Source organism: Mustela nivalis (genome assembly GCF_964662115.1).
Source record: "Mustela nivalis genome assembly, chromosome: 2".
In the NCBI taxonomy this organism is placed as follows: domain Eukaryota; kingdom Metazoa; phylum Chordata; class Mammalia; order Carnivora; family Mustelidae; genus Mustela; species Mustela nivalis.
Window position 1 is genome coordinate 112,406,490 of NC_139021.1, and position 15,289 is coordinate 112,421,778.

Genomic DNA, 15,289 nt, shown 5'->3' on the forward strand with positions numbered 1-15,289 from the left:
CACTCTGAGTACCAAGAATGACCAGAGAGTGCAGGGCAGGTTATTTAGTTAATCTGTTCATTGTCCATCTGCTCCAACTAGATTGTCAGCTGCCTGAGGCTTTGTCTTTCAGGTTCACTGCTTTATCCCTAGTGCCTAGAACAGTGCCTGGACATGGTACTTGCTCAATAAATGTTTGCTGAATGAAGTTGTTGGTTCATAAATAACCTATATAGTATGACAGATTTTTACTTTTATATTTTCCCTTAAAATTAGGGATGCCTGGGTGGCTCAGCCAGTTAAGCTGCTGCCTTCTGCTCAGGTCATGATCTCGGGGTCCTGGGATCGAGCTCCACACCAGGTTTCCTGCTCAGTAGAGAACCTGCTTCTCCCTCTCCCTCTGCCTGCTGCTCTGCCTACTTCTACTCTATCTCTGTGTCAAATAAATAAAAACCTTTAAAAATTCAAAAAAAGGTGTTCATTAATAATTTGTTTAAAGATTTTTTTTTTTTAATTTGACAGGTAGAGATCACAAGTAGGCAGAGGGGCAGGCAGAGGGAGAGGGGGAAGCAGGCTTCCCACCAAGCAGAGAGCCCAATGCAGGGCCCGATCCCAGAACTGTGAGATCATGACCTGAGCCGAAGGCAGAGGCTTTAACCCACTGAGCCACTCTGGCACCCCATTCATTAATAAATTTAAAGTATTGTCTAAAACAGTAGTTTCCAAATCTGGCTGTGTGTCAGAATTATTTGGGTGCTTTATGAAGTATAGGTTCTCCTCACCTGAATATTTTATAATGCATTTTAATAATGCATTACTAGCAGTCAAAGTTAGAGTTGGTGATGGAGGGTGGGAGGCTCAATCCTGAGTCTACAGCAGTATTTTTTTATACATAAACAAAAAGACTGCACGCTAAGTTGACCTGTGCTATGTTGAAGAGATATTTGGGTTAGGAGGTGTGGAGGACTGGCTCGCATCCTCGAACATGCTGTGTAGCCTCCTAACACTAATATGCAATTAAGTGACCATGAAAAGAAAATTCATTTGGGGAAAAAAAGGTATACTTGAAAAGGAAGAAAAAGCACTAGTTGAAATTGATGAATTCCCAGAATTAAGTATTTTGATTCCGTGGACATTCTTCGAATCCTTTGGGAATGGTTAGCATGGTCAGATGGAACAGTTTAGGAAGAGCTTTACAAAGGGAGCAAGAAGAGAAAGCTTTGGGGAGGAGGAAGACATATTAGGGGTCCAAAGAGCATTTTCCAAATGAATGCTACCGCTGTGCAAATAGAAAGAAGTTGTAGTTTCTGAATAGGCTAATTAAAATCATGTCACAGGTGGCCCCAGGGGAAGCATGGGGATACCAGCACTGGTGTGTTTTTGGGGGGAACTCAACCTGTGGATGCTCCCTCACCCCTACTTCCTCATCTAGATGCCATGAAGTTCTTGTCAGTGTAGGTCAGGGCTTGAGAAACATTTTCTTCTGTAAATGGACAGATAGTAAAAATTTTAGACTTTGTGGACTGTACGGTTTCTCTTGCAACTACTCAGCTGTGCCATAATTGTGTGAAAGCAGTGAATGAATGTGGCTTATGTTCCCATAAAACTTTCTTTACAAAAAGTATACAGACCGCATTTGGACTATGGATCATAGTTTGCTAATCCCTTCTATAAATTAACAAGACCTGCCTTTCATGATTTGAAAAAGTATTAAAATTTTTAAGAACCACTTAAACCAGCAATGCACTTTTGATTCAAGTAAGGGAATACACATTAAGGACATTGAGAATATAAGTTTTAAGTTAAACATTGATATGCTGGATTTTACTCTTGTGATTTTTACTTCCTTAAGGTATAATGATTTAAAATGTAGTTTAATATCTTAATCTTGTTTTTCCTTAGTGGTTGTTTAGTTGCTTTTGTTGGGTTGATATTAGCCTGAGGTGTACATTCATAGTTGAGCCCACATTTGTGTAAACTTACATGCACACACACATTCTTAATACATGTGTATACACATATCTCAATGAATATATATGCTGCTGGTAGATTTAGTATTTGTAAGTAGTCAGATCAATTTTGCAAATGAGCTTAATCAAGACCACCTCAGAGAAATTAAAAATCTATAACAGAAGCTAGTGAATTGTAAAACTTCCGTTTGAACTTTAAAAGCCACACTCCATAATTTGAATCTTTCTTTTTTTTAAGGAAGATTTTTTAAAAAAATTACTGTTTTTAACTCTTGAACCAGTCCATGTCCTTGGACAGTTTCTGTAAATCCATCTGTAAATTACCTATTTTCTGTGCCTTAACTTATACAGTGGAATATCTATATAATGTTAGGGCAGAAATAGAGCCAGTATTCTTCAGTTCATGTTTCTATTGTCTGTAAGTTAGATCTAACTCATTTCTTTGTGTTCTTCCTACTTTCTACAGAAGTACCAAGTAGTTCTTGGATGGTATGGATCAGGATGCCATTTTCCTCTTAGAGTTATGGATAATCTCAGTTATGGTCACTGAATGCTCAGTAAGTACTGTTGGTTAAAAGGAAAATACACTATTAGTAATGAAAAAAAGAGGGACCATATTTTAATGGCCATATTTGGCCCTGTTTTAAGTCAGGTGTCTGCATACTATTGATTTAATCTCATGACATGAAAAGGTAGGATGCATACAAATAAAGGAGTACCTCTGTGTCAACATAGATAGTTCGTTCATTTCCATGTATTATGATATTATGATCATCAATGTGTGAAGCATGATTATTACACATTTTCTAAAGGTATGAAAGCATGTATTTCCCTTTTCTATCCAGAATGTGAGCCATGATAATTAAGACCATTTTCTTTATCTTTTGTATCCTTCAGAGGATAGTCCAAATAGTGAAGAACTAGTAAAAACTCATTTGGATTTCAACACAGAAAATAGTTATTTAGGGGCACCCATGGTGCTTAGTCGTTGAAGTGTCCGACTCTTGGTTCTGGCTCAGGTTGTGATCTCGGGGTCATGGCATGAGGCCCCGCATGGGGCTCTGCACTCCACGCCGAGTCTACTTCAGATTCTTGCTCCCTCTCCCCTGCCTTTGCCTCTCCCTGCTTGTGCGCTTGCTCACTCGCTCTCAAATAAATAAATAAAATCCTTAAAAAAATAAAAAATAAAATGGTTAATTTATATGTCTTAACAATTTCCTGAAGTTGTGTCTGCTGTATATTGGCTTGAGAGGGCAAAAGTACTCTGTATGAACAGTGATAGAAACAAACCATAATGTGTATTTGTTTAAACTAGAGCATTGTGTAATTCTAAGATCAAATTTGAATCCTGAAGTTATTGAGCCATTTATTTCCTAAGTCCAGAGTAGAGAATAGCAGGAAAATCTCTCTTTTTAGTATACTATATGCTAAAAAAATGTTTCTGAGCCTGTGTGTAGTTAAGTGTATGCATAGGGAAGAAATCAAATCAAGTAGTAGAACAGGTTATGATTCTGTTAGATCTTTTTGATCCCAGTTGGTTAAAACGTAGGAATGATGAATGCCTCTCAGAAGGGGAGGGGTGTTCTGTTCCTTAAGAGAGCACTGAGTATCGAAAGGAAAGCGAGGAGTTGTTTTTTCCTCTCAGGAGTGTAAGTTATCCCGGGTCAAGTACAGTCGTGAGTGTGCTAACCACTCTTTCACTTAAATTGGACATTACTTGAAAAGCATAGCCTTTTTCTGACCTTTTAGTAGTTATGTTTGCATTACAGTGTTACATTTCAGATAACTGGTGACCTATGGGTGGTTTTGATGAATTGTTCCTTGTTCAGTTGAGCGATCTCCAGCTGCTCAGTATGTAGACCTGTTGCTGAACCCAGAGCGTTACACCTGCTATAAAGGTCCTCTGCGTGGAGAGTGTGGAACAGCATCTACGATGAAAACTGTTTCAAGTAACTGGAGGGGGTAGGGGAAGGAGGAGGAATGGCAAAAGGGAGGGTAGAGGAAGGGGAGTAGGATTCTGTTGGGAAGAAAATTAGGTAAAACCATTTTATGTTTGAGTTTCACACTTGCTTTTTCAGGCCTCGATCTGTTTATTATCCTTTAAATCCTCTGGCATCTAGCCAAGGTGGGTTTTTCATGCATTTCCATGCTTTTAGAGATTATTTTCAAAATTTCTTTGTACCTAAACTTAATCTGAGTAAGTTTTCAGCTATTTTATATTTTCTTTAATTTGACCAAAAGTAAAAGTTTAGTTCATAGTTCAATATCAAGTTTTCTGCATGTTTTATGTAATTGCTGGCATTTATTGAGTGCCTGGTATGTGTCAGGCCCTAAATAAAAGAGGAGTTTCATGGTAAATAAATCAAAATATATGAGTAATCCATATAACAGAGGCTTCCCAGGGAACTCTTAAAAATCTGGATGCCCAGGCCCTACCCCAGACTAGTTAAATCAGAATCTGTAGGATTAGACCCAAGTGGTGGTGGTGGTTTTTCGTGGTTTTTTGTTTGTTTGTATTTTTAACCATCCAGATGATTCCAATACGCAGTCACCTTTGAGAACCAGTGGCTCCCAACGTGCTTCTCAGACTTAAGTGTGCATATAAATTACCGCAGAGCCTTTTTGAGATACAGGTTCTGATTCTGTGGGTCTTGAGGGAGGCACAGGATTCTAAGAGCTCCCAGGCGATGCCCAGCGTGCTGACTGGTCCACACACCATGTCTGAGTGCTGAGGGTGCAGAGTTGTTCAGATACTCGTGATGCCTGCTGCAGAATGCTTTCCGGCAAGGTCCCTGCTTGCCCCACTGGGCTGTTGAGCAGATGTAGTATGGCCGGCGCAGAACCAAACTTGACATTTCACTGAATTGGCTTAAATTTAAGAACTGAAGCAGTGCAAAATATTTTTGTCATTAAACAGAATTTTATTGTTTTGATAGCTCTGGCCTCACACACTGTATGATTATTGCATTGTAGCACATGTATGCTTTTTACTTTTTAAAACGTGGATCTTAAGAAAACTTTTACTAGAAATTAGCCTTAGAAAAAAATAGAAATTATATATGTGGCTGGTATTATATTTCTGTGGGACAGCATTTTTGGAGGTTAATCAAACTTACTGGGCACATACTCCGTCTGTTGTCAGCAAGGAGCCAAACCCTGGGAGCAGCCCTATCATTGACTTGCCATTCTCTTGTTTTCTTTAGACCAGGACTGATTTAAGAACTTGAATTCCCTGGTCTAGTTGTATCTTTAAGACATTTCTGAGACCCAAAGAGACACAGAAAGGTTAACCAAAGGGACTGCCTTCAGATGCTGTCTTATAATGCAGCAAATGTTCTTCCGCAAATCATTCTGATACTGCTGGAAAAGGGAATTGGATCATGAAAAAGGTGTGCATGGATTCTTCTCCTTTGCCAGTTTTACCCTTATAACTTATAAAAATGGAAACCACACACACACACACACACACACACACACACACACACACTTATAAAAATGAAAACAGGGACGCCTGGGTGGCTCAGTTGGTTAAGCAGCTGCCTTCGGCTCAGGTCATGATCCCAGCATCCTGGGATTGAGTCCCACATCGGGCTCCTTGCTTCGCAGGGAGCCTGCTTCTCCCTCTGACTCTGCCTTCCACTCTGTCTGCCTGTGCTCGCTCTCACTCTCTCTCTCTCTTACAAATAAATAAATAAATAAAATCTTTTAAAAAAATAAAAAAATAAAAATGAAAACAACAGAAAAGTTATATAAAGTAAAAAGAGAAAGCTCCCCTTGCCCTGCCCCCACACCTGTGTTCCATAGTATAGAATTTGGTAGGTATTCTTTGGGTCTTTTTTATGATCACTTGTGGTTTTTCGTTTGTTCGTTTTTATTCATTTTTTTATTTTTAGGATTGGAGTTAAAATATTTTTTAAAATAGAGGTATAATTAACATACAACATCACATTAGTTTTGGGTGTTCTGTATAATGTTTAGATATTTGTGTATATTGCAGAATGATCACAGTAAGTCTTTTTAACCTCTGTGCCCATAATTACAGAATTTTTACTTTTGTGATGAGAATATATAACTTTCAAATACAGTGTTATTAACTGTAGTTGACAAGCTGAATGTGACAGTTCCAGGACTTAGAAACTGGTACCTTTTGACACCCTTTACGTGTCTTGCCACTTCCCCCCACCACCTGCCTCTGGCAACCACCCATCTGTTCTTTGGATCTATGAGCTTGGGGTTTGGTTTTGTTTTTAGATTCCACGTGCAAGAGAACACAGTATCTGTCCTTCTCCGGCTGACTTAGCTCCACATGAGGTCCTCAGAGTCCGTCCATGTGCTTGCGAGTGGCAGAATTCCTTCTTTTTTTGTGGCTGAATAATATGATCACTTCCTTTTAAAGCAGAGCATATAGTTAATTTAACAAAACCATTCCATGCTAAGAAATCCCTCACATCCATGTTGTGACAAATTAGAGACGTGAGACCACTGGAAAGATGAGAGGAAGGAGAGCAGCACTTAGGAAAAGAGAGAGGCAGAGAGAGGGTGAGGAAACCCGTCCTAAGAAAGAAGGGAGACGGAGACCGGGTGAGGGGAGGATGGGGGTCCTGGTTGCAGGTGAGAGGTCCATGCAGCAATCAGGGCACTCAGGCTGATGCTGTCTGTGAGCGGTTCCCGCCAGGGCTGCAGGTGTTGGGTCCTGGCTCTTCAGCCTCTCAGCCTGGCCTCGAGTTCCTGCTGAGCTGAATGGTGAGGCTCTCTGGCCACCTCTCCCACAGCTTTTGAAAGACGGGACCTTTTTTTCCAGAAAGGAAACCTGGGCTCAGAATCCCACATCCCACATCCAAAGCCGGTAAAGGCAGAGCTGCTGTGGCTCCCCGCAGCCCAGCCTCTGGCTCCTTCCTGCTGTGTGGGCAGCTCCGTGGCACCCCGGTAAGGGTTTCACTGACCCCAGTTAGGGAAATACTTTTCTTAAGGTGAGTGTAGGTGGAGGAACAGAAATTTGGAAGAGAAGAGAGTTGTGTGTACAATGATGAAAGAAGTGCCTATGTCCATTTGTTAATTACTGAATCTAGTGATCTTTACGAGTAGTTTTTGATTTTTCTCTGGTATTATTTACTGTATAAGACATATGAAGATCTTGTGCTTAGGGTCTGTATTCTTATTAAGTCTCATTTGCAAGGAGACTACACCCTGACCACAGTCTGTAGTATAACTAATAGTTCAACACACAGTAAGTTTTAATCTCATTTTAAAGTAAATAGAATTGGAATCTGAACTGTGGAGGACAGTTTCTAAAATCCTGTTCGTTGTTTTCTTTTTCAGGAGAAGATGATGGTGAGTTAAAATTCTTACATTTGGGTATGCCTCAAGTGTAGAGAAAATATTTTTAATGATCAAAATTTGATTTTTCCTCTATTTAATTCAAAAGAAAATGTTTATCCTATTTTTTCAGAAATAACTACGAACAAATGGTGACAAAACGATTTTATAATGTAAATTTACCTTATGTTTAAAAAAACTATGAATTCCCTTTTGCTGAAGTGTGTCATATAGAAACCAGGATTACATTCCAACTTCCCAGTTCTCTGGCTATTATAATCTATTAAAATATGTTCTGAAGAAATGGAGAGAAGTTAAGATAGTTTTACCAGATAATTTGTCTTGTGACTTTAATTTCTTCCTGACTTTGTAATTTATAATCTGTTGTTACAATACTTAATCTGGTGAATAGTAATTTATCAACAGTTGGTTTTTCAAGGATACCAGATGAATGTTTGCCCCCAAACATCAAAATAAGTATTTCAACTGGATGTTTACTTATCTGTGTTCAGGGACACAGCGATGGGCATTGTGCAGGATAGAAATATGTGTAAAACATTACGCCTTCACTCCAGGAGCTGACAGTATGTAGCAGGAGTGATAAGCACTGTGCATGGTGACAGGAAATGCTGCACATACAGACTACATAAGCTGTAGGTGGTAGAGCTCTTCAGAGGCAGGACAAAGCCTGTCTCACTGGAGGGATCTGGAAATCTTATTACAGGAAGTGATATCTGAGATGAATTTTGAGTAATGGGACAGATATAGTCTGGTAGAATTGGATCCTGTGTGCCATGCGGAGAAAATGGCATGGCCCAAGGAGTTGGAAAGAGAAGAATCAAGCATATTTGAGGAAACCCTGTTAGAGTAGGGAGAACTTTATGTAGGGGTAGTTTAAGTTAGCAGGATGGGAGGCCAGATTATTGAGGACTTGGGGGCTCAACTTTTCCTGATAGCATTTGGGGTTTCTCGAGTAAACAAGTCAGATCATGATCAATGGCCCTTAGGAAGAGTTTGTTGAGTGAATTAGTATGTGGTGAAACATTTGTGTAGTTTTGCAAAGTGTAAAGAGTCTCGGGAAACAAAGCAATTCCTCACCATCTAATTTATCCCCTAGAATCCTTGCTCAGTCATCTATGTGTTGAGTTTTTTACGCTTTGCTTTTCTTAAAACAGAATTAGGTAACTTACAAAGTGCATGAATCATTTTGATCTGTATTGACTGCCATTTTTGTTGCTCTCAGAATAGTACTGATCTAGAAATAGATGTTTTAGCATTAATACATAGGTAAGTCAGATCCCTCATATTCTAGTCATCGACTTTTCTGAAAAATTATCTTGAAAATTAAGGGATTTTAAAAATATTCCTTGAAATTTAGTAGTCTTAGATAATTGAGGAAATACACATAGCTTTACTACTCAGGGAAAAAATGGAATAATTACTAATTTGATTTTTGTATTATAATTCAATTTGTTTTTTCTAGAATTTTTAAGGAGAGGAGTTCTATGGTTGTTATCAAAAGCAAATTTAAGATTTTTAACCTTCCATACTTAAGGATATTTAACCCTTCTAATGAATAAGATTTATATAATATTTTGACTGAAATGTTTCTTAGAATTTTTGTTCAGTTAAATGTCATTTATAAGAAAATTGTCCAAAATTACTCAGAATTCTTCAGGGCTTTATTTCCTAGAACCATATCCCTATTTTTCTACTTCACATGAAGCAGTGGCCACTACTGGAGATACTCCTTAGTCTGTTATAGGAAATATTTTATATACTTAATTTATTCTAATTTATAAATGACTATTTAAAATATTTTAACCCAAATCTGTGGGGGGGGTTAGTTTTTTGTTTGTTTGTTTTTAAAGGAGAATCATTCTACACATGGCTGGAAGGTAAACTTATATGTCTGCATTTTAAATTTATTGGATTCTTGTTAAAAATGTATGGATTAATTTAATATATTTTTGTAAGTTCAGGATTCATTACCTAGACAACTAATTGTAACAGAGCTTGAAAGAGAATCATATATTTTAAGTTACAGTATTTTAGGATACAGTGGCTTAAAAATTTTGAGACTGTTGCTCAGCCAAGAATAATCAGCATTAGGGAAATACACAGGACAGATACTGTCCTCAGGTTTTTGTAACTGGCTTCTCAGTGTTGTTTTGATTCTGTATGAAAATTAATTCTGTATATACCACTTATCCACACTGCTTTCTAGTAACCATTATGCAAACCTACTTTGTAAACAGAGGCCTTCTTTTTAGAAGGAAGATATATATAAGTTATATATATGTAATATATATATATATGTAATATATATAACTTATATATATATTACATATATATAACATATATACATATATGTAATATATATATATTACATATATAACTTATATATATAAGTTATATATGTAATATATATATATGTAATATATATATATATTACATATATATAACATATATACATATATGTAATATATATATATATATGTTATATATATGTAATATATATATATATTACATATATATATATTACATATATAACTTATATATATTACATATATAACACATATATCTTATTTATGCATTTATATATAATTTATGTATTTTATATAATTATTTATATAATTTATATATACATATATATATGAAATTGAGGGAAATAAATTAGGTTTCAGCAGATTTTAAACAATGTTTACACATGTTAATATAGCCTAACTTGTCTAATTAAAGGATAAAGCAATATAGATCCCAGTAGATACTTTTAATTCTTATGTTTTCTAGTGTTGAAAATATGAATGCTATTAATGGAAAGCTGAAACTTTCTAGGATTTTAATAGCTTTGTTAAAAAACTGGATTTGTGATGCTTTTTAAAAATTTACCAAATTGCCATTCATTTATGAAAACAAAAGTTAAAAAATATTAATGAAAGATAAGCAAGTTGAATGGAGATCATAACCTTATAGGAACTCTACAGAGTAAAACTAAGTACTTAATTCTATTTTATGTTTGCTAATTGGTGATGACAACTTGTGAACATAATTTCTCTTTGTTTTTAATGAAGTGTCTACATATATTGGCCATTTTTAAGGTGAATTTTTTTTTAAAGATTTTATTTATTTATTTGACAGAGAACACAAGTAGACAGAGGCAGGCAGATAGAGAGGAAGGGAAGCAGGCCCCCTGCTGAGCAGAGAGCCCGATGCGGGACTTGATCCCAGGACCCCGAGATCATAACCTGAGCCGAAGGCAGCGGCTCAACCCACTGAGCCACCCAGGTGCCCCTAGGTGAATGTTTTTTATATGCCACTAATTCTAGGAGTGATATTGATAAATGGACCATGGGGAAGATGATTTTTAACTTTGTTTCATTAGCTGTCTTGTAAAGACACAAATTGTGAAAAGTAGTATTTAGGTTAAAAGAGGTGGTGAGAGATTCTGAATATTGATAGTGGAAGATGGAAGTGTAATGTATGGGCAATAATGAATTCTAGGGTATTCTGTATTAACCTCTTTTGTGCTATCCTACTGATGGGAACCCCTGAATATTGATATATGGTTTCAGAGAATACTCCTATTTTTATAGGCAACTGACTCAACTTTTCTGAGATTGTTTCCTCATCTGGGCCATGAAACTGACAATTGCCAACCATCTTACTTACACAGTGTCCAAATGTCATATAATCTTATTACAGTAAATCTAGCCCTTTTTTGAGAGAAAAAATTATAGTCAATGTCTTATAAATCACTTGATGAAGGTAAATTTGAGTGAAATTAAATCCAAAAGAAAGAGACCCACTCTCTAAATTGGATAGTTGAGCTTGCTCTGTATTGTTAGAAATAGAAGCTGATATAAAGAACTTCTGAAATTCAACACCTGAAAAGCAAAGAATCAAGTCAGAAAATGGGCAGAAGACATCAAAAGACACTTCTCCAAAGAAGACATACAGGTGGCTAACAGACACATGAAAAAATATTCAATATCATTAGCCATCAGGGAAATTCAAATCAAAACCGTACTGAGATACCACCATGCACCAGATAGAATGGCAAAAATTAACAAGGTAGGAAAAAACAGATGTTGGAGAGGATGTGGAGAAAGGGGAACCCTCTTCCACTGTTGGTGGGAATGCAAGTTGGTGCAGCCACTTTGGCAAATAGTATGGAGGTTCCTCAAAAAGTTAAAAATAGAGCCACCTTTGACCCAACAATTGCACTACTGGGTGTTTACACCAAAGACACAGATGTAGTGCAAAGAAGGGGCACATGGACCCCAATGTTCATACAAGTGTCCATAATAGCCAAAACTGTAGAAGGAGCCGAGATGCCCTTCGACAGATGAATGGATAAAGATGATATGGTTCATATAAACAAAGGAATATTACTCAGCCATCAGAAAGGATGAGCATTTGCATCAATATGGATGGAACTGGAGGGGATTATACCAAGTAAAACAAGTCAGACAGAGAAAGACAATTTTATGTGGTTTCACACATCTGTCGAACATAAGGAATAGCACGGAGGACATTAGGGGAAGGGAGGGAAAACTGAAGGGGGCAGGAATCAGAGGAGGAGATGAGAGATTATGGACTCTGGGAAATGATCTGAGGGTTTCAGAGGGGGAGGGTAGAGATTTGGGTGCCCTCCTGATGGGTGATAGAAGGGTGTGTGTTGTGATGAGCACTGAGTGTTACGCAAACAATGGATCATGGAACACTGCATCAGAAACCAGTAATGTATTATATGGTGACTAACAAACATAATAACAAAATAATATTAGTCAGGAAAAGAAAGAAATAGAAGCTGGTAAGTTTTTACTTTGTAAATCAGTCCTTGCAGATGTTACTTAACACTCATCCAGGAATTTCAACCAGTAAACAATGTACATTGACAGTTATATCTGAGCAGAATTGTATCAGATGGAGTGCAGGAGTATGATGGAAAATTATTTTACATAGCCTTACCGTGTTGCATACTCCATTATTTAACTCTTCCGCCAGGACTTCTGTGGTTGGAACTGCATCATGCAGGGAAAAGCTGTCCAGCATTTTCCTGCCAACTGTATTGTGGGTCTTATTTGTACACTCAATTGGCACATGTGTTATTTTTACCATTTTGCTTGAAGTTACCGAATTTTCAGTTTACCGAAGTATCTTTCTACTCCTCACTCTCACTTATCCATCCCCATTTTGAGTACAGAGCTTTGAGGGCTTTACCAAGGAGAATGGCCTCCTGGTTTACACTCTTATTCTAAGCATATGAATCTTCACAAGCTTTACTTTGTCTGTTTTTCCTTCTCTGGTCGTCTTAGGTGTAAGCACTACTTAGAAAGGTAGGTTAGAAGGAAGAGAAAGTGAACTTCAGATTTGATCATTTTGATGTTTGGTAACAGATTTGACTGAAAGTTTTACTAGAAGAAAAGTCAGTAACTAATGTTTTATCTAACTTGTTCATGATGGTTGTATCCCTTGCTACCCTGAACATTCAAAATTGCCCATATACTTCTATTTTATTTTAAAGATTTTATTTATTTATTTGGCAGAGAGAGATCAAAAGTAGGCAGAGAGGCTGGCAAAGAGAAAGGAGGAAGCAGGCTCCCTGTTGAGCAGAGCCTGATGTGCGGCTTCATCCCAGGACCTTGGGACCATGACCTGAGCCAAAGGCAGAGGCTTTAACCCACTGAGCCACCCAGGCACCCCTTCCCATATACTTTTAGAAGAAGCTGCAAAAAAGAACTTAATTTTTACTTTTTGGTCCCCATTTGTAAAGATGGGAATATTCTAGCAAGAATTCTGAATTAGAGAATGAAATCTCAAAAGAATTATTTTTTCCTGTGAGAAAATACTTGCTTTAGAGACATATAGGGTAGAACACAGAGTAAATTGAAGATCTAAAAGATCTTGGGAAAAAATGCAAAGTAAACCACATATATACTCTTACATTTCAAAAATCCCTCAGCTTATAAATGAGGCTATTTCTTAGTTCCTTCCCACTATTGAAACCCATTTTCCTCAGGAGTAGTTTAAAAAATGACATAAGCCAAAAAATGCTTTTGGTTGGTAAGGGAAGGAAAGAGCCAATTGCTTTAAATTTAGTGGATTCTTAAAACTTAGGTCTTTGCATTTTTCTTTATTTAAAAAATTATCTATAAAGAACTGTTTCTAGAGTTTTTTTTCTCTTTTATTATGGTAAAATATATATAATGTTAAATTTATGATCTTAACCATCTTAAATTTAGTGGTGTTAAGTATATTTACAATGCATATTAATCTTATAATAAGAAAAAATCTCTTAAAATTGAGGCAGAGGTAGGATAGGAGAGTGGAATTATATTGACCTCCATTTGAGCAGAAGGCTTAAGAAATCTACATAAAAGAATTTTCCATCATATTCCATTACTCCATCTGATATGGTTCTGTTCACATGGTAGATAGTCAGCATATATTGTTTATTAGTTAAAGTTCCTAGATGACTCTTCTCCAGGTTTGAGCTCCTTGCAAGTGGACCATACAGTTACATAGACCTGGAGAATTCTAGGGCAGAGGATTAGTAAGACACAGTAAAGAATCTGGAGGAAGAGGAGAAATGGAATGCAGTCTCTTCTTCCAGCACGATCCAGTAGATTCACAGAAAGAACATCTCTAGGGAAGGGAATGGGAGAAACAGCCATTGTTAAGCCAAAGCAGTGACTTTGAATTACATTTGCTTTAGTTTAGCCAAACCCATGAAAAATCTGTGTTCTTGCCTTCTAGGTAGCGTGGGAGCTTGCCAGGTACATCCATAATGCTTTGATCTCCAGAGCCCCACATTTTCTGCCTTATTTTGCATTAATTAATCATAGTCATAACTCCATTCTAAAGTCAGAATCTTATTTTATCTTCTAGGGAGAGCATCTTGTTCAAATAATTTTATATTATTCCTTGATTATTTTTAATGTACTTGAACCTTAACTTTAAAAATAAGCGTGTGTACTGAATCTTCTTGATTCATTATTTCTGTTATCTAAATGGATGTGATTTCTTTTTCAATATTTTTCGAAATAGGTTTGTGCCTGGAGAAGAGAGTCTTCTATAAAATCATATCTGGACTTCATGCTAGTATCAATTTACATCTGTGTGCAAATTATCTTTTGGAATGTAATCACGTTTTTATCTACAAACCTTGCCTTCCATTAGTGTAAAAATTCTTGGAGGGGTTATATATATTCTCTAGAGAAAAAAATCCTATTTATTAAAGCTGTATTTTGTATTTCATTTTCTCTTTAGAAACCTGGGGTAAACCTAGCTGGGGACCTAATATTAAGGAATTTAAACGCTGCTTTGACCCTGTGGAAACTAAAGGAGAAGGTCCAAGAAGGCTTAAGAATCTATACTTCTTATACTTACACTTCTTATACTTAATTGAGCTTCGCGCTTTATCAAAGGTGGCCCTGTATTTTGAACGCTCAATTGTAGATCTTTACACTGGAAATGTAGAAGAAGATGCTGACACAAAAATGCTTCTACTGAATATCTTCCAAGATACAAAGTAAGAATTGGGTATCCGTGATCTGAAATTCTGCACTCCGAATAGGAATGAGGTAATGCTTGAAATAAAACCAAAACTGACTCTGGAAAGTTAGGAAGAGGGAAAATTAGAACTGAGAAGGATCGTGGTCAGTAGACCAGGAGAACAGCCTAGTCACACTTCAGAGTCGGCTCTATTTTCAAACAGAACTTTGAGTTTTATGTAGTATCAAAGTTTAATGCTATTTTATTTTATTTTGAAGATTTATTTATCTTAGAACAAGTGAGGGGAAGGGATGTCAGCAGATGAGAGGGAAAGAGAAAGAAAGAGAATCTTAAGCAGACTCTAGGCAGATTGCAGAGCCTGACTTGGGACTCAATCCCACAACCCTTAGATCATGACCTGAGCCAAAAGCAAGAACAGGATTCTTAACTGACTGTGCCATCCAGGTGCCCCAAAGCTTAATGTGATTTTAATGGGGTTTTTTTAAACCAATTTTAAAAAATTT

General features: G+C 36.9%; 1 protein-coding gene and 1 long non-coding RNA gene across 18 annotated transcripts in view; one reads left to right on the forward strand and one right to left on the reverse strand.

The window, feature by feature from the left end:
- The window catches only part of LOC309859855 (ERO1-like protein beta), a 132,287-nt gene that overhangs the window by 33,773 nt on the left and 83,225 nt on the right, over positions 1-15,289 (forward strand). For 3 of the 17 annotated variants that reach the window (XR_014308956.1, XR_014308961.1, XR_014308962.1), the window contains 2 exons: positions 3,779-3,898; positions 4,028-5,445. The exons of 2 other annotated variants lie outside the window; for them this stretch is intronic. Coding sequence is in view for 6 of the 15 variants with exons in the window: in XM_082721062.1 (XP_082577188.1) it covers positions 3,779-3,911; positions 4,028-4,178 (284 nt within the window). In the remaining 9 variants the exon portion in view is untranslated. 12 more of the 17 variants (XR_014308959.1, XR_014308960.1, XM_082721060.1 and 9 more) reach the window with 9 other exon arrangements.
- LOC309859885 lies at positions 5,320-10,466 on the reverse strand. Its single transcript, XR_014309021.1, has 2 exons — positions 10,414-10,466; positions 5,320-5,357 (listed from the first exon to the last, which is right to left on the reverse strand). It is a non-coding gene; the product is annotated as an uncharacterized lncRNA (long non-coding RNA).